General features: G+C 52.5%; 2 protein-coding genes across 4 annotated transcripts; one reads left to right on the top strand and one right to left on the bottom strand.

Annotated features, from left to right (window-relative positions):
* Positions 1 to 1,210: 1,210 nt before the first annotated feature.
* Positions 1,211 to 17,156, bottom strand: CCDC15 (coiled-coil domain containing 15). 3 transcript variants are annotated; one of them, XM_055819389.1, is made up of 11 exons: positions 17,102 to 17,156; positions 16,279 to 16,473; positions 14,017 to 14,166; positions 12,961 to 13,143; positions 11,980 to 12,084; positions 8,052 to 8,216; positions 6,754 to 6,874; positions 4,880 to 4,985; positions 2,457 to 2,636; positions 2,243 to 2,391; positions 1,211 to 1,618 (listed from the first exon to the last, which is right to left on the bottom strand). In XM_055819389.1, exons 2-11 carry the CDS (start codon positions 16,447 to 16,449, stop codon positions 1,275 to 1,277), a joined length of 1,674 nt encoding a protein of 557 aa, XP_055675364.1. In that variant the 5' UTR covers positions 16,450 to 16,473; positions 17,102 to 17,156; the 3' UTR covers positions 1,211 to 1,274. The 3 variants fall into 3 exon arrangements, with proteins under 3 accessions (XP_055675364.1, XP_055675365.1, XP_055675366.1); XM_055819390.1 differs by lacking the exon at positions 17,102 to 17,156 and adding an exon at positions 17,024 to 17,061; XM_055819391.1 differs by having other exon boundaries at positions 1,322 to 1,565.
* A 1,375-nt stretch (positions 17,157 to 18,531) lies between these two features.
* HEPACAM (hepatic and glial cell adhesion molecule) lies at positions 18,532 to 23,384 on the top strand. The gene is given in 8 exon segments (XM_005242923.3): positions 18,532 to 18,702; positions 21,015 to 21,356; positions 21,564 to 21,845; positions 21,954 to 22,047; positions 22,659 to 22,732; positions 22,817 to 22,887; positions 22,970 to 23,119; positions 23,121 to 23,384. Coding segments are annotated over 8 exon segments (1,236 nt in total). The 5' UTR covers positions 18,532 to 18,617; the 3' UTR covers positions 23,259 to 23,384.
* Positions 23,385 to 23,873: the final 489 nt, after the last annotated feature.

Raw genomic sequence — 23,873 nt, 5'->3', positions numbered from 1 at the left:
TTTTCCACTCACTTCCCCATCACCCCCCAAAAAGGCTGTGGTGCCCCGATTTCAGCTAAGTCCCCGTCCCCCCCTCCCCGACATGCTTTTGGGGTTATTCGTGGGGATTTGGGGAGCCACGCGCTCCTCTCCCGTGGGTTTTGCAGCAGGAGAACCCCCCAGCATCCAGGGATCGCATTTACACCCGGAGCAAGGGACCGACCGTGAGGCCAGGGAGCAGCAGTAGCTTTGTTTAACCATCACTGCTCCAACCTGAGCCCCAAACCAGCCCACGGCCCTTCGGGGGGTGCTCCAGCCCCTCCGGCGAGGTGGGAACAGGGGTCCCCACGCTGCAAGCAAGGGCTTGGGGACCAGCCAAGGGAACACTTGTCCTCAGCTACCCCGGCACAAATCCCTGCCCTGAAATCAGCTTTTAAAAAAATATAACGCAACCCGCAGTTGCAGCTTGAGCCCTTTGCTTCCCCAGCTCCACCACGTGGAAAAAACCTCAGGGGCCAGATCCTGCCCTTTACAAATGCACTCAGCACCCCTTATCAGGTCCGCAGCACCTTCCCCTGACGCAAACGGCAGTTAATAAATAGCACCAGCCACCACGGATAGGTGGGTGAATGATTCTCCAGTGGGAACAGAGGAGCATCCCCCGGCTCAGCACCTCCCCGCTACCTCTGGACCGGGGTCGTGGGTTTGCTTCGCACCCAGCGGGATGGTAACAGGGAAAAAGAAATCACCCGGCACGCTCGGCCACCCATTCTTCCTGCCGCAGTTAATATTGGAGAGGCAGCGGGAAAGGGGCCAGCAAGCAGTAAATATTAATGACAGGTTATGGTGCAACCTCCGTCCAGGAACACACTACCCCACCGCCGTCATTTTTGGTAGAAAATATCCTGCTCCAGCAAGCCCTGCTGAGGGGCTGCAGCAGCACAGCAAGGAGGAATGCTCTCCTGGAGATTAAATAGGGATTATTTTTTTTGTCCCCTTGGAAAAAGCCCTTTCTGGAACAAAATTGAGGCCGTGGGGGCATGGGTGGATGGTACTGGAGCAGAGGTCCTCACCCGGAAAAAAGCAGAGGAGCAATAAACACCTGGCTCTGGACCGTGACCCAAGAGGCAGGAACTGCAGGAGTGGGAAGGAAAAGGAAAAGCAGGAGTGTTTCTAACCATAAGAGATATTGACCCCAGGCGCCTTGTTTCTCATCATTTCACACTCCAAATGAGACAAACAACCCTTGAAAACAGTTTATTCTGCAGCTGAACGCCAAAATGCCAAGTGCCTGCCTATAAACCAGCAATCTGCTCCGGCACCAGCCGGGAGAGGTGCAGCCGGAGCAGAGGGACAGGCAGGAGCAGGCGGCACAGGGCACAGCCCTGCTCTCCACTTGCAGTGGTCACCGAAACACAGGGAGCGGGGGACATGATGGGGACACGACACACGCAGCTGCCCTCGTCACAGGTGCTTCCCCGAGCGAGCGTAGAGGGTGGCCAAGTCTCGGAGCGACAGCCTGGCCGAGGGCCGGCCGGCCGCCGGGTCGCAGGAGGCGATGACGGACTGCAGAGCGCGGCTGTAGGCTGAGGGACGGGACACAGGAGCAGCGTTAGGAGATGAGAGTTTCGCTTACAGCCTGAAACAGGGCTTGGCTTCAGCCTCTCACCATAAAGCAGAGAGAGAAGAACTGGTTTCTAAGATAAATCAACACGGCTCTAGTTTTCCGCATGCTTGTTCGTGTGCTCCCGAGTACAAGCGGTATGCAAGCCGAAGCAGGAAAGACAAGGATTTATTTTTTTTTATAAAGCCCCAATTTCTTTTTTTTTTTTTCCTCTCCCATAGAAGATGACTCCCGGTTACTCAGCCAGGCATTTTTCCAAGCTGTCCTCAAGATCACAGCAGTCTGTCACCCCACAAAGGCAATTTCCACCTTCGTGCATCCTCCCAGCAGAGGATTTGGTGTTTTAAGGCAATCAGGTTTTCTGTGCCCCCCTACCAACACACACACGTACTACAGCAGCGCTATTTAATGCACTCTGGAGGCTGGTGCTCTGCTGGGGATGCCACTGATGGGGAGAGCAACAGTTCAGCTTCAAAATGAGCAGCAAAGCCTCTGACTTGCCCTCTCCGGAGTACGTTCCTAAGAGCATCTCTACACAGCGGCCCAGGACCTTGGAAACATCTAGCCAGGTTTGATTTCTCCCTGTATAATCAGGGATCCAGGTCTAGGCGCTCCCCCTCCCGAAGCAGGAGCTCCTACCTTTGTGGTTTTTGTAGAAGACACAGTTGTTGGCGCAGGTATCCGGGTGGGAGTCCCAGAAATCAGACCCGCAGGAGCACAGCGGCGGCAAGTCAATGTTATATAGTTTTATCTTCTCCCTCATCTGGGCTCTTAGAGCTTCGATGTACCTGCAAGGGATAAAACATTCACCTTTGCCAGTAACACCCGGCTCTGCGCGGGGATCTGGCCATACCTCATGTACTCTTTTTTCCGCTGCTGGTTTTCCTTAAGCTTCTTCAGCCTCCTCTCCTCCAGTTTAAGCTGGGACAGGGTCTCACAGGCTCCCTCTCGGGGGGAGGGTTCGAGCTGCTCAGCCATCTCCTGCATCCTCTTCTCTTCCGCCCGGCGCTGGCGTTCCTTCTTGCTCTTAATCCTGTAGGCACACAGACGCTTAGAGAAGGAGCTTCCCCATCCCAGCCTCCATCCCCCGCCAGCCCCTGGTTGTAGGACTGGAGCAAGGGCATCTCTATGCCGCTGCTGCTGCTTTTGCCCAAACTACCCACGGCAGGCAAAAGTAACTCTGCATTAATTACAGCATTGACTTTTGAACAGCTTTAAACGTAAAATGGTCAAAAGTGCTTTCTGAGCCTCCTGTCTTTCCCCCATACGGAAATACCAGCCTATGAATGCTCTCCTGCCCTTAACCTCCTCCTGCCTGCATGTTTTCTCACCACCACGGACTTCTCCTTCCAGCTCCCTTCCCACAGCACATTCACACGTGCTCCTGTTAAGTGCCACCTGCAGTTCCCCAAAAGAGCTGCTCTTCTGCCCTTCCAAAACCAAGAGCTGCGTCTGGGCTCTTTAATATCTACCAGAAAGGACCAGAAGTTCAGCTTCGCCGTTTTTGATTTCTTCTGATCACGGGGCAGCTTTCATCCTACCATAAGCTGTTCTTGCAGCTTCCAGGATAAGGGAGAAGCCCAGGGCTGTAGAAGAGTGCAGAGTACAGCAGAGAAGCTCCAGGGATCCCACATCTAGTCCAAAATAGGCTTTAAGAGGCATTTTTTAACGAAATCTTCCTCTGTTCCCTCAGTCTCCCTTGCACCTACACGGCACTCCAGCCCTTTCAGTGGAATCTGGGTTGTGTAAGTTGCACCAAACGCAAAGCACATTCCCTTGACAAGCAGCAATTACAAAGCACGGAGACTTTAAACTGAAGCATCTGCCATTTTATTCCCTCTGATGAGTACCAAATGCAATAACATGTTACAGGCTGATCACTGCCAAAAGGCATTTAAAAAAAAATAAAATAAATCAAGGCTGGGTAGAAGCCAGGGGAAGAAAGCATAACCGAACGAGACATTTTGGATGTTACTCCATTTGGGGGGTCAAATCTTTACATCCAGAAGGAAAGTGCTGAAGCCAAGCTTCTCTAGTCAAGTTATAAACTCCAAAATGTTTTTTAAATGAAGTGGTAATAGAGCCTTAACTACAGCACCATAAATCTTCTGCTATAGAAACTAAGGCCAAGGCCAACTTAAGGCTTTACACTAAGTAATTACAAAACCAGCTCTTTTCTGCATACACTCCGAGCAGCTTGCAGCTCCTCTACAACTGGGGGGGGAGGGGGAAATAAGAAGATATCATGCTAACTAGGAAGTCCCTGATGTCTCACCAGCTCTAGCAGGGCAAGAAAAGGTCTCTGAAGCTCCCAAGTGCCAATTTAAACACCAGGAATGCGGCTGGAGGAGCATTTCTTCAGACTGGTCATTTGTCTCTGAAAAGCGATTGTGAAAATCCTGCCCTCGTGCCTGTCCTGCTCCCAACAAGGGCTGCCTGCTGCAGAGCCAGCATTAGAGACCAAGATGGTCAAGGCTACATTATTTTATTTCAGAGCAGCCAGAGGAAAAAAAAAAAAAAAATTAGAGCATCTTTCCTCTTTGGGTGTGAATCTGCAGAGCGCCTCCTTAACAAACCCCTTCCAAGGAAAAAGATGACTAAACCACTAAACCAAGTCCTGGAAATCTTATTTATTACACTATATGTTCATAGCCGTGAGGGTGAAGGTCCGATATTAAAACCCCCCGAGATAAGTCTGTTTAACAACAATGACATGACCTCATCCCGCGGTTTCTATACAGGGACTGCGGCACAGGGTCTGGGGATCGCCTCCCAGGAGTCACGGTTTGCGAGCTGTGACTCTCCCAGTCCGATGTTTCAGCTCCCAACTCCTATCCAAAGCTGCATGGGGCCTCAGAGAGCAGACAGAGAAGGGGCCAAGGACCTCTGAAGGACTCACCACAGCCCAAGGGTCTTGATCAGGAGGCTGGTTGAATGAACCCCACTCCAAGGTCAACAGATTGGGCACGAAAATAAAACCAAGAGGTAAGTCCGGCTTTACAACTGGCATTCCATATCGCAGAACTTCTTTCAACACACTCCCTGATTTTTAAACAGTTGTCAGGTGGCCTTTTTAATCCATTAAACCCATTAAAATGGGGGTTGGGTGGGGTTTTTTTCATACCAAGCTGGACAGTCTTCTCAAAGCATCTGCATTTGGGCTGCAGAAGTGCTTTCCGAAATACCATTGCCTGGTTCACACCAGACCTTTCCAGCCTTCAGAAGGGTCCTGCCTGCGATGAAGGAGGTGATACCAAAAGGTTGGCATGTACTCACCTGGCGATTCTCTTCTGCCTCTCTTTCTGCCTCTGCTGTTCCTTCACTTGCTCTCTCGCTCGATATTCATGAAGAGGCGCCTGTACCTCAGGTACTCGTTCTGACGCTGCAGGGAAGAAGAGGCACCTTTGAGAAGGTCGTCTGGGATCAGCAATCGAGTGGGATCAGCACTCGGCTCGATTTCTGGAGTGCATATCCATCAGAATAGAAACCTTGATTCTTCCCCAAGTGATCCTCAAACATCTCCTAGTGCACATGGCCACTGAACAGAGAAGCTGGAGAGACAGCAGTTAGCTAGGAGAGGAGGACCAAGAGCACCGAAAAGCATTGTAACTGGCATCCCTTGACTGAACCTTCCTGTGGATGGAAGCTCTGCCACCCCGACAAATCCCTAAACTCTCCCCTTCCTGGGGGTAAAGGAGCTGGTTCCCACTTCAACCCACTTCAGAGCACTACAAGCTACAGTCCAAGAATTCTGATCCACCTGGGGGCTGGCGGTCCCTCCGCAGTTCACTGGAAGCCTGTATCTCCAAAAAAAGTAAATGTACAGCACCGAGCTGGACCCACGACATGCAGGACAACCACAGAGGCAGCAAACTCACTGCTGAGACAAACCCAAGAGCCCTGCAGGGTACTGACCACATGAAGAGGTTTGATATCTGGGCTTTGGCTTAACCCCATGGATGCAGCAAGGAGAGGGAAACCTCCTGGCTAAAGCCCACACCAGAAGTCCTCCCACCTGCAGTTGGTACACAGCTAGCTTGAGTTCCGCGATGCCAGAAAGCCTGAGGGGTTTGGGGTTTTTTTCCTCATCAACATCAGAGGTTTTGGGCTGAGTTTGTCCAGCTCACCCAGCAGTGAGATCCCCATATAGCTGGAGATAAAGGAGCATAAGAGACCGCCAGGCTGAAAGTGGAGAAAGCTGGATGGAAAAAACCCCACGTGGAAGACAGTGCTGCAAAACCAGTTATCTCAGGGTGGATCAGAGCCAAGGAGATAAAAGGGGCAGAGGGAACCACTGGGGGAAGGAGCAGCCTGATGAGCCCCAGCTGCTGTCATGCCATCTAGAAACCACAACCCAATTTTGGATCAGCTTGTTGGAAAATGCATGTAAGGAACAACAAAAAAAAAAAAAAGGCAAAAAAAAAAGGCAGTTTGTTCAAAGCCTTTTTGAGTTTTATGCTTGCTGCAAGAAAGGTGACAAGAGGGAAGTGTTCCTCTTCACATCAGAACAAAGCAGCAAAATAAATCACTTCCTTTAGGCATCCAAGACAAACATCACCTTTCCATCACCTAGATTAGCAGGAACCAAAACTCTCCTGGACGCAGGCTGGGAAGGTCTCACTGTTAAATCAGATGCTCAGCCACCAGGCCTGCAGTCTGTGCTTGAATGCTGCCATCCTGATGCCTGTTAGGTGCTGATATGGTAGAAATCTTTATATTCCCAGTCTTATACCCACACCAGATAAAGTGGGTTTTGTTCTTTTTATTTTTTTCCCCCAAGCATTTTTGGCAGCTTCTCGCTCCCCATGCAACTACAGGAAAGCGACACCTTTGTTTTGCCAGGCAGAATGAATGAAGCCTGTTTCTCCCCTCAAACCCTTCAGCGTTATTCGGATCCCACATTTTGCAGGAGGAGCGCCTAACAGTTGCACTTACAGTCACAATGGACCTTAAAAAAAGAACCCGGTAGGGTCTGCCCCACGACCTGAGACACACCACCACCGCTGACGAACTTGCAAACCTAGCAGATGCTCGTACAGCAAGGCTGCCCTCGAGGCTTCTTATCCGAGCTAGCAGCATCCCCCAAGCTCAATACCCTTCAGTCCTGAAATGGAGATGAAACAAAGAGGACTTGGCCCCAGCGGACAAACCTGCTTCTTTGTTTCCTCTTGGTCTACACCAGTCCAGAGTACGAGGGGGAGCTTGGTACTGGGTGTGCAGCCTCTGGGGAGGCTCAGGCGAGCTCGAGTCCTTCACCGATCCATCACAGAACTAGAAGATAATGTAAGAGAGCAGCATCAGCATCTTCACAGTCAAGTGTTTCATCTTCCCTCAGCAAAAACACTCCTCGCTGGAGGAGAGTCCTCTATGTATGACCCCCTACATCCACCTGTGAGCTGCGCTTTTTTCAGGGTGTAGAGTGGCTATAGACAGGAGAGACACAATGCAACATCTCCATGCAGGAGCCTGAGCACCAAAGCTTTGTCAAAACAATTCTAAGAAGGTGCCCTTACAGGAGACTTCTGGTTTAGTTTAAACACGATTCACATCTGCCCTCCCCAGACTTCCATTACAAACTCCATGAAGTGCCAGGAAACCAACAATAATAAAAACAACAACAGCAGCTGGGGAATTCAACAGCCATCTCCCAAAACCTCAGCATCAACCTCAGCATCAATCTCCGCCTTCTTCCCTCCACTCAATATTTGTCAAGCCAGTATTTCTGTTCCTCGGCGAAGGACTGGGCACAGGCTGCTTATAGCCCATCAAGTATTTGCTAACTACTCCAGGTAATCAGGGTGAAACATTTCCACACCTCAGACTATTAACCAAAGTCTGCCTGAAGACAAAAGGGGGAATTGGATAAATACATTAGCTCAGGCCGCGCAAGCAGAGGGATTCACACTGCCTCTCAGGGAAGTGTTTCACCAGCCCGAGGCGCAGGAATTGTCACAGCCAGCTCCTTCCGCCGACGCAAAAGCTTTCCCCCCACCTCTCGCCTGGCTCTTTTGTAAGTGGTTTCCAGCTGATATGATGCCCCATCCACAGCTCTTCCACCCCTGCTGCTGTCTCCAAGCAGGGCAGCTGGACCAGAGGCAGCTGCAGGTCCTGCTGGCCGCAGCCTGGAGTTCAGTGACCATTACGATGCGATTGCACACGCTCAGTTTCAGATTTCTGCTGAGCCCTGGCCAACTGGCATCACGAGGCAGGCACAAGTAAAAAAAACCCTTTTGAAACCACAGCTGTAAGATGAAAGCAGTGAAACAGAAGCTGCCAGTCTCGCTTAGCTTTGCCGCTGCTCTCGAGTCTGTTTTGACGGCAGTAGGCTTAAGAGTTAACCAGGCCTGAGGGAGCAACTGCTCTACTACAACAGCAGGCTGAAATAAATACAAACCCCAACGATTCAAACCTCTTAAGACCAACTGGCCCAGCCCCACTGGAGTCGTACATTTTCAAATTGGATTTTGATGTAGAAGTCATCGTCTTGCTCAGCCTGGTGGGGGGCTGTCCCCTGGTCTTGCAGTTCAGCTGGAAGATCGTGATGTCCCGCCAGAAGCAGTTCCTCACCCTCATCTCCTGCGGGCACCGTGGCTGTCTTGCAAGGCTCCGATTTCTGGAGGAGAAAGAAGGAGATTTAAATAGTGTAAAAAAAAAAAAAAAAAAAAAGGTGTAAATAGGGAATTCAAATGGGGCTGCTTTGGTGCCCAGGGCAAATTCAACACCCTTGCACACGGGTAAGAAGCGGCTTTAACCCGAGGGCGCTTGTTCCTTGTTCTGGAGAGTGAGTTGAGATCTGGCAAGCAGCAGCACGATGTGTTCAAGCATCACCACAGGGCACGAGAGCCAGAAAATCTCCATTTAGCAGGGCAGCTCGTGATTACGTTCTCACCAACTGCAGAAACAGAGGGACAGACGTGCGTGGGGTGGAGGGAAGACAAGGAAAAGACCTCTCCAGGCGCTGTTTCGCAACTGCAAGGCGTTGGGGGATGGTGGGATCTCTGGAGTGACACTCGAGTACGTAGCGTACTCCTTCAGATGGTAAGTGGGCAGGCTCCCCAGTGGCAATTAACAATATTTTGAGAGGCAGCAGATTGTTTCCTACAAACTAAAAAATTAAAATGCCAGAAGCAAGCTTGGAGCCAGGATTTTTTTTTTTTTTTTTCCTGCCTTGCCGTCCCTTCAGCACGCTAGGAAAGGAAAAGCAGGACTGTTGACAAAGGCAGAGGATGGATCAACAGGAGAGCAGGTCACACCAGGGATCCCTTGAGATGGCTCTGCTGCAATACAGGAAGGATCGAGGATAGCCCAGAGTCAGCCTGAACATGAAGTTATCGGATAAGCACAGGAATGACTCTATCAACCCTGTTACAACAAACACAACGCAGAAAAGCTGCTTTGGTGAGGACAAGGGAATAGAGAGGAACAGTTACTGCTTTGTAAGGATGCTCTGAAGCCCTGAAGGTAGAAGGAAGCGAAACTGCGGAAAAAACCCACCACCTTTGGGGAATGATCAGCTAGGGAAAAGAATTTGGGTGCCGTCATGCTGGGGACCTACAGCAGTCTACCAAACCCTAAAGGCAAAGCAACTGAAGACTTGAACAGGATCATCTGAAACACCGGACAGATCATTTCCACGTGATTACCATCTAGGTCTCTCCTTAGCAAAGCAGGGAAGAGACTCTTTGGATGTTTTTGACCTGAAAAAAAATCTCTAGGAGAGAGGAAGAGCAATAATTTTGGGAACATGGACTGTTTTGATGGCAGTGAATGCAACTCTTTAGAGGGAAGAAGATGGAAAAAAAAAAAACACAAAACAAAAACAAACCACAAAACAGGACTGAAGGAGAAGCAACAGTTCCTTTAAAGAGAACAAATGCAAACTACCTGGCTAGAGTGGAAAGACAAGCAGCACAGTACGAGACAGCCCTGGCTAAGCCCCAAGCTCTTCTCAGACCCACGATCCATGCGAGCAGAAGGAAGCAGAGCATGGGTCAGATTACTGAAAGAATCACAGAGACAACACAAGCACGGGGGGGGGGGGGGGGGGGGGGGGGGACACACACAAAAAAACAAGACAAATGCCAGAAAGGCCAAAGCTCTAAGTAAAACAAGAGAGATCAAGATAACAAGTCAGGCTTTAGTAAGAGAGACTAAAGGACTTGCTACTCAAGAAGGACAGCTATCAGAGGACACCAAGAACAAGCGTTTTATGCTGCTGGGCATTGGTGTTCAGCCAAAGGCTTGCTCTGAGCTAGTAACAGCAGCAAGAAAAATCTTGGATTATTACTGGGAAGAAAAAGTCAGCTGAAGTTTTTAAGCAGGCAGGAAAAGGAAATACTAAAGAGATTTTAGCCTCCAGAATTTTACTGCCTGACTTCTGGAAAAACAAGAGGAAACCACCTTGCAAACTGCCTGTAAGCAGCTAGAAAACAAGATAAGCAGCAATCAGCATAAATTTGTCAAGTGCAAGTCGTGGCTAGCTGGTTTGATTTTCTCCTGCAATAGAAGACAGAGGCCTCAGGCAAAGCGCAGCAGACGACATCCCGATTTTAGCTTAGCTTGTGCCATGGCCTCATCCGACACTTGTATAAAGAAATATCTGTTAGATAAAACTACTATACAGGAGGTACAACACTGATTAAAAACATTACCTAGATTCAGTCTCAGGAGTTCATTGCACAAAACCAGAGTAAGAAGTACTCCGCTAATTTCATTATCAGCCTGGACAATGGAAGAAAGCAGCATCTTGATCACATTTAGCCACCCCACCAAGCCATTTGAAGTTGCAGAAGTGCTTGAGTTTGGGTTCAAACCAAAGGAATCAGCTGAAATAGGCAGCACAAGGAAATTCAGGGAGGATGAAAGCAAAGGGCAGGGCAGGGCGCTAGGGCAGCAATTGCCAGGCGGTTAAGTACACAGCATCCTTCTATACCTGAAGAGAAGGGAAGAAGTTGCCATCCTGCCTAGCTGTGAACGTGGCAAACCTTCGTACAGAGAGAAAATTTCTGATTAATATTAGAGCTGCTTTTTTTCCCCCCCCCTTCTACTATCTTGGAGTAATAAAACAGACTAAGGCAATAAATCAATATATTCCTCCCGGAATAAATTGCCAAGGGAAGCTGTTAAATCCTCCTCGCCAGAGATTTGAAGAGAGTGTAGATGAACTGTAGCTGCAGTAAGGTTCAGCTGGGAGGGTGGCCCCGGATCCCTCCCAGCCTTCTTCCTCGCTGCTGTGGATGACTCGCCACGGGACTCCCACGCATCAGGCTTGCTGTCTTCTGTAACCCTCTGGCTTGCACAGGCAGCAGCTGTATTATTCATGTGAGGCTTTAGTGCTGCTAATAGTGAAGTAATGACTCACTCCATCTTGCTGAGCAGTCCGAACGCATTGAGGACTTAAACAGAAGGTTACGTTTGGTGTCGGAAATAGTTAATGAGGTTTTCGAGCCCATAATTACAGTGTTTCTGCAACTCTTGTTCGCAAAGCTGACTTCCTTGAACAGAAATCCAACAGTAAGCAGAGGAAGAGCCAGACCAGCCCTTATATAAAAGTATTTTCTAGATAACAGCCAGCCAAGAACTACTTCAACCTTTGATGAACCCGAGAAAGGGATGGGAATGAAGAATTGCAAGACGGGCAGGAAACTGGCTCCGGAGGAGGCAATAAGACAAAATACCAGGCTGGGTTGCTGCTGGTGTTCTCCAGGGTGGACAAGTACATCAGTTTAAGAAAGGTCTTGGCGTAGAAAGCAAGATAATAGCTGCGACACAAAGCTGCTCTTGAGAACTGGAGTGACAAAAACAGGATGAAATTCAACAGAACAAAAGGTGAGGCACTTGGGCCTGACCTCCTTACACGGCTCCTATGCGCTGCTTCGAGGAAAGCAGATGCATGCCAACAATTCTCTACCAGAAGCCAGCCCTGGGTGAGGAAAACCCTCCAGATCTTTGCCACCCACACAAAACAAGGGACTGATGTAAGGGAAAGAGTTGTTGAGGTTTGTTGAAGAAAAAGGCACCTAAGGGGAGGGCTGATCATCACATTCCTCCTAGATACCCAGATCACAATCTCAGCCTTCAAAAAAATCTTGTTTGAATTCTTGTTTCCTAGTTTCTCTCTCCTTAGTCTTTGCAAACAGAGACATTTTCACCCACTTTATCCTGCTGCCTTCTCTGAAAGGCAGCAAGAACAGAGGGGCAGAACCCCTGGGCCACCAAAATCTGTGGGTGATCAGGTGGGTCACAAAAGCCCAGTTTGTTTCACTCCTGCTGGAGAAACTCACAGAACTATGCTTTGGATTTGCTGATTAGAACCAGATCTTCAACAGTCTGCAAGATCATTCCTTTCACCCTACCCCAGACACCCCACCACTCACCTCTCGCCTCCAGACACCACCGGGGAGTTCGGGAGGACCCGCTCCTTGGGGCATGGTTTTGCAGGATGCCAGCCTGTGTCGGACTTGCTTCACGGTTTTGCTAAGCTGCCGGCAAAGACAAAACAAAAGCAGCAGTCACTAGCTGCTCTCCGTGAGGGCAACACCAAGAAGTTTAGCTGCACAGAAGAGATCTCCTAATGTACCCTGCTTCAACCAAGCTGCTTTATCAAGGGAACGCAACTCAACACACAATTACCTTCACAAAGAGGTATAAGGTAACCTACAACCCAAAGTGCCTTTCAAAGCTGCCCCAACGCACTGAATTCCTGATTCAGTCGAGGTAGAGGGCTTGGGTACAGCTCATCAGTTCCCACAACACTTTGTTGAGATACCAGAAGTCCCAGATTTCCAATCCTCCTGCCTGGTGTCCAGCCAGAAGTGATTCTCCACCCCAAGGGAATTCAGCTGGAATAACTCCAGCTCCTAGGCAGCTGCACGTGCTTTATAAAATGCCAAACGCAGCATAAGCATCACTATTAAAAAAAGCAAAGCTTAAAACAGTCCTTACAGGCAGGTTTTTCCAAGATTTTGCAGTGCCATACTCCCGGTCTGCAGGAGACAAGCCGCAATGAGGTGGCACCACCTAGTGCCACCTCTTCGACACAACGTGCCTGCACAGCAACGAGTCCCTGCACACGGAGGGAAAATTCGCTCTGCCTACAGGCAGCGAGGCAAGTTCAACTGCAGCATCCCCCAAGACAACATCTACTACCCGTTTTGATGCTCTGATGAGTGCTGTGGAGGAGTACAACAATATTCAGTAAACCAGAGTGAAATTGTCAGCAATGTTCACTCAGTATTAAAAAAAATAAAAATATTTAGGGATGCATTGTAAAAGAAAAAATATTGCTTGTCCTCCACTTCAAATCACGAGCATCCAGAATGACAAAGGATGAAAAATGCACGAGGGGACCCACTCACCTTGGCAGCTTGCTGCTGGAAGGGCTCGCTTTGCACCCCTTGCCCCTGCGTTGGCATGGTGGGAGCACCAGGACCGCCGATGGCAGGCGTGGGGTGCCGCCGGAACAGGCACGTGTTCTTCCTGGGGATGGAGCGCAGCGCGGAGTCGGAGTACTGCATGGCAACACACCTCTCCCTCTCCGCCTGCCGGGACACAGACCTCACAGTTAAAAACCACGTGCAAATCTCTACCCATCATCTAGCATGGCACCACCAGTGCCACACAGGAGTCGCCAGTGCAGTTTGGTGGCATTTCTTGGGACAAACTTTTTTGCTCTCTGTGCTGAGAAGGGCACAAAGCCATCAGGCTCTCAGGAGCCAAAGGCATCCACGGGCTTTCAGTTTGGGCAGTGCTAGCAGTTACAGGAGGACATCCCCACTCATGTCTCCCAAGCCCTGGAAACAGCCCAAACACCCCAAGGTGGCCAAAACAGTTGACATTTCAGTGCGTTCCCTTCTTGCTCCACAGTCACCTTCTGGCGAGTCTCCCTGGCAGTTGTTTAAAAGCAGAGAGGTTTATATATATTCACAGGATAATCTAAAACAAGCCCACGGGGGAAACAGGAACGTGGAGGCAGCGTGCAGGTGTTGCTTGTGAACTATCTGACTGCCCTGGAAAAGTGACAGGAGAAATAAGCTGCTTCACTTCAAACAGAAGCAGGAGACTTCCACACCATTCACAGCTCTGGCCTGGCTATTTTTTAACTCCAATTCAGCACAGGGCACCAGGACTCTGTTCTGCTGCTGCCCAAGAGAGCCAGTGACCTTTCTGCAGGGAGGCAAAGGGCTTAAAGCACCTTCGGCATCAGAGCGAGCCAAGGTGTCACACTGACCTCGGCTGAGGGGACACCATTTGCGGCCATGGGGTCTGCCATGACCGTGAGATTCCTCATTTTTTTCTTATTAACACCTTGACTTGAGGTCTAGTGATTTTTTTTTTATTTTCCAATTTATGTTGGTTTCAGAGGAGTTTCTCCTCCAAGTCTCCTGGCAAGGCAGGGACAGAGATCTACTTACCGCTTCGTAGGACTTCTGCAGCTGCTGCTTTCTTCTCATCCTGACCTGCTGGTTCACCCGCTGCTTCACCTCCCCCTGGAAACGTCTCAGGCTGGCTGCCTTCTCCCGTTGCTGCTCCTTCAGCTCCTCCTCTACCTGAAATGCTGAAGCCTGCAAGAGGTGAAAGCAGATTTCCATGATTTTTGCTACATGGCAGCATTATAACAGCTTGTATTCCATCTTCCCTTCCCACACCTGTGTCTACAAGCCAGGCAAAGAGCACCCAGAGCAAACCTAACAATGTTTTGTTTCCAAATCTGTGCAATAACAGCTTGGACGACGTCTACTGAATTACTACAAGCTTGGATTGAATTTGGACGACGTCTACCGAATTACTCCGAGCTCGGATGGAATCTCGCTAGCCAGACACGGAGCGCGCACACCTCTTCCTTTAAGCCTCTGCAACGCACGCAGAAAGAAAAAAGAAGGCAGCCTCATACAGCAACTCCCAGCTCCTGCTCCCGTGAAAGGATGCTCAAATATTCAGTGCCTGGATCCAAAAGGAACAGACCAGCCTCTGATCCCATTAACAGTCTGCAAGGCTGGAGGAATGTCAAAGAAGCTGTTTACAGAGCACAGCATGGGAAGGGCTAACCCTTCCCAAATTATTTTTACCATCTAAAGTAAAAGATTAAAAGCAAAAAATCAGGCGGTTGGGTTTTTTGTGGGGTGTGTGGGGTGTGCTTTTTTTTTTTTTTTTTTAAAAGGTTCCCACTTAAAGCCATGCCGAGCTGTTCTACTGATACTACCACAGTTTAAAGAAAACCGGTATTGCTCTCTGGGCTGTCACTGCAGCACAGCCTAAAGCAAGAAAAATCAAGAGTCTGAAGAGATGGAGGAAAAAGGCGAGTCTGAAAAGCAACTTGGTAAACGCCAGGTTGGATGGTCCCTACATCCCGCTGACTGCCAGAAATGTTACCAGCAGCAAAGCAAGGTCAGCGCAGCCAAAGCAAGCAGGGAGACGGGGAGAGATCTGCCCCGTTAACGGTGACACCAAACAGCACCATTGACAGACATCCACTCCCTGCTGGCAACCTCATTAGTAATTCTGATACAGGAGGCATTAATATCTATATATTTTCTTAGTATGATCTGCTGGCATATAGAAGCATATCAAATAAACTCCGGTAACCCTCCGCACCTTCACCCACACCCAAAGGCACGTGAAAGCCCCCCCACTGGGGGAGGCCCCCGAAGCAGTCAGCAAGAGTTCAGCTCCCTTAGAAGTTTCACAGTGCCGAGATGGAAGTTATGCGGAATATGGCGATCATTCATTTCCATATATTGTCTCAACCTTTCAGGATTTAAATTACAATATAGAAATAAATCATCTCAGAAGGGCAGGAGCTTCTGTAACGTTTAGACATTAATTACAGGGGACTGAACTCATCATCCTATATTTAATGCACTTTTAGTCCTCTTATAATAACCCTCTAAGCAGAAATCCCCGAGATAAGCATCCATAAAGATTTTCTTAAGTGTTTCTAATGGGGTACAGCAGAGATTGGCTCCAGACCCTGAAACATTCAGCTTTTTTTTTTTTTTTTCCTAAATCAGCAACATGGAATAAAAATCTTGGTTGACTGACATCCTTTACGGATGAACAGGAAAGCAAAGAACAGCATTGATACAGCGGGGACGGGTCGGTTGGGTACGGCACGGACACCTCAAATGCAAAGCTACGGTGTGGAGCTCCAAACCTGGCACTGAGAAACCAAGAAGCAGCCAGGAACAGTGAGAAAAACTTACACAGCGGGGCACAAACCCGCTAAATTTCAGCTGTGCTACCTACGCCAGAAGGCAGCTTCTAGTGACATGTTGAAAATCTATAGGTCCAGCTAAAATTTACAAGCGCAGAGCACACATTACAACTAATTAAGCAACAAACAGCAGCTGATTAGAGCACTGGCTGGCTTTCCCACCCAACTGATGTTTACAACCGATGCATTTCTCCCCCTAAAAATGCAGTTTATCTGAGGGGGATCAACTTGGAGAGGTGCTGTGGGCTTGTGTCACTAGGACACCCGGCTATGTGGGGATCAGGGGGACTTCTGACCCTACTAAAAAGAATTCTTTTTAGAAGCAGTGTTCCTAGCACCCTCAAAGGGAGAGAAAGCTCATTTTTGGCTCAGATTGCCCCCATGGGGTTTACTGGCATAACTGGGGGGGCTGGAGACACCCATGAGCCCGGACAGTGCCCAGGACCCCCGCGGCAGCACTCACGAAGGCCAGGCTCTGCTCCGGCTGGGGGGCACTCTCCACCCAGACCCCCACGGGGGCCACACACTGGTTCCTCTCCGCCAGCACCTGCCAGCTCTGCCGTGGGGCTCTCGCCCGACGCCCCCCCAGCTGCTCCCCAGCCCCCCGGGGCCGATCCTTCGGGGGTGGCAACATCCCAGCACCGTGGTGGAGTCAGTCCTGGGGAAGGGGCAGAGGAGGTAAGCATGCCCCCCCAGGCACCCTGCCCTGCACCCATAGCCCCCCACCCTGCCCCAGGCCCCGTTTCCTGCCCTCCCTGCCCACCTCCCCTCAGCCACAGGGCACCCCCCCACTCCACTGCACCCCCTGGTTACCCAACCGCAGGGCAGCCCATGGTAACTCTGCAGCCCCCCCCCCACCACTGACTGGGGGCCCCCAATCCTTCGTGGACAAGTACCCCCAGCATCCCCCACCCCACTGCACCCTTATTTCCCCATCCCTACCAGCACCATAACCCCTCATCCCCCCTGTAACCCCCCTCTTCGGCTCCCCTCACCCCCCAGGCCCCCCCTACGCTCCCAAAGCCCTCCCCAAGGCCTCCCTCACCCCCCAGGCCCCCTCGAGGCCTCCTTCATCCCCCAGGCCCTCCCCGAGGCCTCCCTCACCCCCCAGCCCCCCCCTACACTCCCCTAAGGCTCCCCCCGAGGCCTCCCTCACCCCCCAGGCCTCCCCTGAGGCTCCACTCACCCCTCAGACACCCCCCCCTTACCCCTTGGGCATCCTAGAGCACCCCCTGAGCACCCCCAGCCCCTGAGGCCCCGCCAGCCCTCCCCCGCCTGGCACCCACCAACCGCCACTTCCGCCTCAACCGCCGCTTTGAATCCCCGCGCCACTTCCGCCCGCCCGGCCCCTCCCTGGCCCCACCCCCCCGTGGGCCCGCCTCCTGCTCTAGCCCCGCCCATCGCGCTGGCCCCGGCCTTAGCCCCGCCTTCTTGCCTTGGCCCCGCCCCCGCGCAGCCGCCCGTCCGACCCCCGCCCGCCAGGGTGCCAGAGACCAGGGTTCGCGTCCCGCTGCCGGAGAGTCAAGGAGGGGGGGGGGGGGAGAGTGACAGCCCTGTGTCCCCCTGCAGAGTATCCCTGAAACAACCCCCAGAGCATCCCTGAAGCCCCCCAAAATAGCCTTGTAGAGTCCACCACAGCGTCTCTGACCCCCCCCAAAATAGCCCTATAGTGTCCACCACAGCATCCCTAAACCCCCCTAAAATATCCACCACAGCATCCCTGAACCCCCCAAAATATCCCTATAGCGTCTACCACAGCACCCCTGAACCCCCCCAAAATATCCCTATAGCGTCCACCACAGCACCCCTGAACCCCCTAAAATACCTTCTCATAACATCTGCCCACAGTGTCCCCCCCAAAAGCCCCCCATAGCATCTCTCTCTATCATCACCCCAAAGCATCTCCCCCACCCCCCGTAGCACCCCCTTAATGCCCCCCAAACAGTCCCTCGAAGCTCCTCCGTACAGCCCCCCCCCAAACCTTACAGCAACCCCCCCACTGCCCTCCCAAACACCTCCCCACCGCGCCCCCCCCCATACCGTGTCCCCCCCAAGCCTCCCCCAGAGCATCTCCATCCCGGTGGGGCAGGATACTCGGATCAGCCCCTTTCCAGGTCTGGGGAGCCCCTTGGGGGGTGGGCGATGGCTCACTGGGGTGATGAGCTTGGCAGGTCTCAGAGGGGGGGGGGGTGGGGGTGGGGGGGAAGCGGCTCTGGGCATCCTGCCCTGCATCCCTGCTGCCCTATTCAGCGATGCCCAGGGAACCGGTGCTAATTGGCACCCGAGCTGGAACGAAGCCTGGTTGTGACCGCAGCTTCATTTTAAAGCCTGGGAAGAGAAAAAAAAAAGGGGGGGACATATTGGGGCAGGTATCCAGCTTTGAAAAATCCCCCTGCCCTCAAAAAAAAGAAAAAAAAAAAGAAAAAAACAACTTAAGGGGATGCTTAGAGCCCTAAATCCCATGGGATTGCCCGCAGAGGGGATGGCAAACTTTAGCTGGGCTCAATGGGGAGACAGCCCCGACCTCGAGCATCTCCCCAAGACCAGAAATGGGGGGGGGGGGGTGTGTGTAACGGGAGGAAAATTGCAAATCTGAGTGTTTTTTCCCCAAATAAATGCCAGTTCGAGGCCGCCGGGCAGGCGAAAGCTACCAGGACACAGGGCTCTATTGAGAAAGGAAAGAACAAAAAAAAGAAGGGGAAAAAAAAAAAAAATTAGCCGGGCGAGGTGCCAAGCTGGGAGCTCCGAGGGACGTGCCCGGAGTGGGGAAGCGGAGCGATTCGGGGGGCGAGCCTACCCGAAATGTGGGGAGCGCTGGCCGCCCCGCGGGGTCCCCCCGCTCCCCCCTGCTTGCTGCCGGTGACCTGGCTCCTGGCGCTGCACGCAGGTAGGGCCTTTGCGCGTTTTTCCATGGGTTTTCCCATTTTTCCATGGTTTTTTCGATCTATCCAGATGGAGGATGGCGGGTGGGTGGGCGATGGGGGTGGTGGTACTCGACGAAGGGGGGGGGGTTGGGGGGGGTTGCTGCACCACAGAGCATCCCCTCCACTTGGGAGAGGGAAAAAAGGGGGGAAAATTGGGAATAAAAACTGGGAAAACACTTTTCCGGAGCCAAGCAGGTCCTGCTGGGGGGTGGATCTGGCACCGCCTCCCCCCCCCCAGCATCTCCCCAGCTTTTCATCTTCCCCCAAAACCCCTTTTCCTCCTTTCCCAGCATCCCCAAAATTATTTTCTTACCCATCCTTCAGCTTTCCCCAAAAGGCCATTTTTTCACCCCATTTCTAGGTTTGATCCTCTTCGTCCCATTCTGCTTCAGCCCTGGTCGCCTCCATCATTTATCCCCTAATTACCCACATTTTGGGTCTCGGTGAGCCCCAAACTGCCCCATCACGGATTGGCCAATGCAAAAAAAATCCTCTGCAATATTTTTGCACCATTTTCCCAAAGTTTGGCCCTGAAGCCAGCCCCGGGGAGGCCCCATTTCCCCGGGATGAGCCGAGGATGCAAAGCCAAGCCAGCTGGTTTTGCACGCCACTGGTTTTGATTTATACCCTAAAAAAGCACCAGAGCTGCAGCCACAGCACCCCAAAAGCGCTGCTGTGCTTTTTCCAAAGAAATAGGGAATTATTCCACAAAATACTGAAGGGAATGAGGATTTTTGGAGCATTTTTTTTTCTATTTGTAGCAAAAAAAAGCTGGGAGGTCTCCATCCCTAAACCAGGAATGCTGTAGGAAATGGGAATATTTTCTGACTTCTTAATTAACTCCTGAATTTATTACCCGAAGTGGAACAAAAATGAGCCATTGGGTTAAAAAAGTCAAGAAAAGGTTAAAAAACAACGATATGGGGGTGCATGGACTGCAAGGATGCATTAAACGCCACATCCCTATCCCATGCTGGGGTTTTTCCTATGGGGCTTCCCTGAATTTTTCAGGCTGGGGCATGTTTTCAGGGCTGAGCTCTGCGCTGCCAGGGAGGACGGACGGACGGATGCTGCATACCAATAGGTCCCATGACTTTTCGGGCTTGTTTAAAGCCTTTCTTGCTCCCGCTTTGCCCTCCCCAGCTGGTTTTCCCACTCTCCCCCCGCTTCAATATGGGGTTTGTTCGCTGTCGCATGACGGCATCCGGAGGGGAGTCTGAGGATGGGACCCCCAAGCTGACAAATGGGGAGAAGAGGCTACGATATTTGGGGGACAGAGGCTGTTTTGGGGAGTCCTCCCCCCCCAGATTTTTTTTTTTCCATTTTTTCACTGCCTTTTTTGGCTGAAAACCTGTGATGAAGAGCAATGGACATGCACTGAACCCCGTGATGCAGAGGACGGGGCTTTAACTAAAACGGGGGCTGGGATGCAAAATTCCCCCTGCCTCTGCAATTTTGGGGGCAATGCATGCATCTTTGCAAAGCTTTGCAATGACCCAGGCACAGAAGGGGTCCCACCCCACCATGCAATTTTTGGGGGTGATGCATGCATCTTTGCAGAGTCACACCAGCCTGGCTTGCAGGAGCACTCCTGCCTCCCATTTAGTTTTTTTTGGGGTGATGCGTGCATTTTTGCACAGCATTGCATCAACCTAGCAACAGGAGGTCTCCCACCCCCCACGCATTTTTGGGAGTGATGGCATTTTGGGAGAGTGATGCATTTTTGCAGAGAGTTGGTTGCTTCCACCTGGATGCAGGAGTGCTCCCACCCTTCATGCACCTTTTGGGGGTCATGCATGCATCTTTGCAAAGGGTTGCATTGACCCACCTCCTATGCACAATGCACTTTTTGGGGTGATGCATGCATCTTCCAAAGGTTTGCATCAACCTGGGTGCAGGAGCACTCCCACCCACCCCTGATGCAATTTTCTGGAGAAATGCATTCATTTTTGCAAAGCATTGCATCAACCTGGGTAAAGAATCGCTCCCACCCCTATGCAGTTTTGAGGGCAGTGCCTGCATTTTTGCAAAGTGTTGCATTGACCTGGGGGCAGGAGGCCTCCCACCCCCATGCACTTTTCGGGGCCATACGTGCATCTTTGCAAAGAGTTGTGCAAACAGCCCGCTTGCACCATGGCTGGGCATCCCAGCACTGGTGATGTATTTTGAGGGTGCTCAGCACAGCTCCGGAAGGGGGTTCCCCATTTTTCTCCAGGCTCAGAGGATCAGGAAGCCTGCTTGGACTTGGCACCCCACTTTCTCTCCCCATCCCAAGGTCTGCTTGCAGGGGTGAACATCACCAGCCCCACACCGCTGGTCCGCGGCACGGCGGGCAAAGCAGCGCTGCTGTCGGTGCGCTACGCCAGTGCCAGCGCTGACAAGCCAGTGGTCAAGTGGCAGCTGAAGCGTGACAAACCTGTCACCGTCGTCCAGTCCATCGGCACCGAGATCATCGGCAACCTACGACCCGATTACCGTGACCGCATCCGGGTGCTGGAGAACGGCTCGTTGCTCATCAGTCCCTTGCAGTTGGCTGATGAAGGCGCTTACGAAGTGGAGGTGTCCATCACTGATGACACCTTCACTGGCGAGAAGACCATCAACCTCACTGTGGACAGTAAGTACAAGAAGGATGCCCAGTGGAGACTGGGTTCCCCATGGGTTGTCTTCCCCAACCTCTTTTTGGGAGGCCTTTCTCCAACTGGGAGGTGGTTCTGGGGGTTCAGCCACCTCATACAGCCAAGCTACGCCCCCCCTTCCCATCCCCTGAGCCCATCTGTCCCCCAAGACACAGTGTCACTGTGGTTCCCCTGCTTGCCCACAGTCCCCATCTCCAAGCCACAAGTGCTGGTGGCCTCCTCCACGGTGCTGGAGCTCAGTGAGTTCTTCACCCTCAACTGCTCACACGAGAATGGCACCAAGCCTACCTATACCTGGCTGAAGGATGGGCGGCCGCTGAGCAACGACTCCCGCCTGCTCCTCTCCCCCGACCAGAAGATCCTGACCATCACCCGTGTCCTCATGGCTGATGACGATGTCTACAGCTGCCTAGTGGAGAACCCCATCAGCCATGGCCGCAGCGTCCCCGTGAAGCTCACCGTCTACCGTAAGCCACCTGTTTCCCACTCCCACACCCCCAGGGGCTGGCCAGCCCTTGCAGATGCTCCTAGCTAAAATTCTGGGGGGATTGTGCCCCCTCATTCCTCTCTCCAAGGCCGGAGCTCCCTCTACATCATCCTCTCCACGGGCGGCATCTTCCTCCTCGTCACCCTGGTGACTGTTTGTGCCTGCTGGAAACCCTCCAAGAAGTACGGCTGGGGTAACGCGGGAGCCAAAGGGGGTTTGTCTTATCCTGTCCTGTCTTGCCCCATCCTGTCCCGTCCCATCTCATCTCTTCCCATCTTGTCTCATTGTGTCCCATCACACCCCATCACATCCTGTCCCTGTCTTGATCTATCCCATCCCATCTTATCTTGTCCCATCTTGCCTCATCTCGTTTAGTCTCATCTCATCCCATGCCATCCTGCCTTGACCCATCTGTCCCCTCCCATCCCATCTTGACCCATCTGAAACCAGGACATTGACCCATCCCATCCCATTGCACCCTGTCTTGGTCCAAACCATCCCATCCCATCCCATCCCATCCCATCCCATCCCATCCCATCCCATCCCATCCCATCCCATTGCACCCTGTCTTGACCCATCCATCCCATCCCATCCCATCCCATCCCACCCCATCCCATCCCAACCTGCCTTAGTCCATCCTTCCTGTCCAATCCCATCCCATCTCACCCCATCCCACTGCATCACATCTCTCCCTCATGGCAACACTGGGTCCCCTCCCCAGCCGAGCCGCAGGCAGTCCCCCCGCTGCCCCACCACGGTGCTGGTGCTGCCCCATCCCCTGTCCCTTCCCCAGGGAGAAGCGGCAAGCGGAGACACAACCAGCCTCAGAATATGCAGAGCAGGATGAGGAGCGCCTGAAACATGAGGGTGAGTGCCAGCCCTGCCGTGGCGGTGGCAGGTTGGGCATGCCAGCACTGCCGGCGTGGTAAGCCATGCCTTGCCTCCACGCAGCCGAGGGCATCACGCGGAGCAGTGAGCATGAGCGCAAAAACCCGGTGGCCTTGTACATCCTCAAGGACAAGGTGAGTGGCCAGGAGCGTGCTGGTAGCACGCTGGCTCGGTGCAGCATGCTGCGCATGCTCGGCTACCCTTGGCTTTTGGCAGGACTCGCCGGAGGCGGAGGAGGATTCGCCGCCCGAACCCCGCGGCACGGTTGAACCGAGCTACACCAGTTCACCAGTGCCAGCAGCGGGGCGCTCGCCGGGGCCCGTGGGGCGCTCGACTCGTCGTTACCATCGCTCGCCAGCTCGCTCCCCCCGCCTCGACGCGGACGCACAGGTCACCGCCGGGTTCACCGGCACGCTCCCGCGGCGCCCCACGGCTGCTGCGGACTGCCGGCGTCCACGTCATCCGGGAGCAGGAGGAGGCCAACGCCGTGGAGATCAGCGCCTGAGCAGGGGGGACATGTGCGCTTCGGTGGCGGTGAGCAAGTGGGGACACCAGCACGGCCCCGCTCCCGCCACTGGGCATCGTTCAGCTCGACGTAAAGTCACTAATTTGCTATTGATCCCACCCGGAGCTCCCCTCTTCCGTCCCCCCATCTTCCTGGGGCGCCGCTTTAATGGCTTTCTCGCCGGGACGAGCGTGCAGAAAGCGCACGGGCGTGCTGGGAGCGTGCAGGAGAGAGTGTGCATGCAGTGCATAAGAAGAGCGTGCAAGAGGGTTTGTACAGGGCGTGCAGAGAAAGCATGCACACTGCACAGAGCGAGCATGCAGATGGCGTATGAGAGGACATGTACAGAACATGCAGAGAGAGTGTGCACAGAGGGTGCAGGGTTAGCATGCGGGGAGCGTGCAGAGAGCCTGTGCACGGAGCATGCAAGAGGGCGTGCGCGCAATGTGCAGAGAGAGTGTATGCAGCACGGGCAGGGATGTCATACACAAAGCATGCGGAGAGAGCATGCACAGGGTGTTCAGACAGATCGAGCGTGCAAGAGGACTTGCCCAGAGCATGGGGACAGAGCACGTCTGGAACATGCAGAGAGAGTGCAAGGGAGCATGCACAAGG

This window comes from Falco peregrinus, chromosome 15 (assembly GCF_023634155.1).
Source record: "Falco peregrinus isolate bFalPer1 chromosome 15, bFalPer1.pri, whole genome shotgun sequence".
In the NCBI taxonomy this organism is placed as follows: Eukaryota; Metazoa; Chordata; class Aves; order Falconiformes; family Falconidae; genus Falco; species Falco peregrinus.
This window is presented reverse-complemented; position numbering and strand designations above follow the sequence as displayed.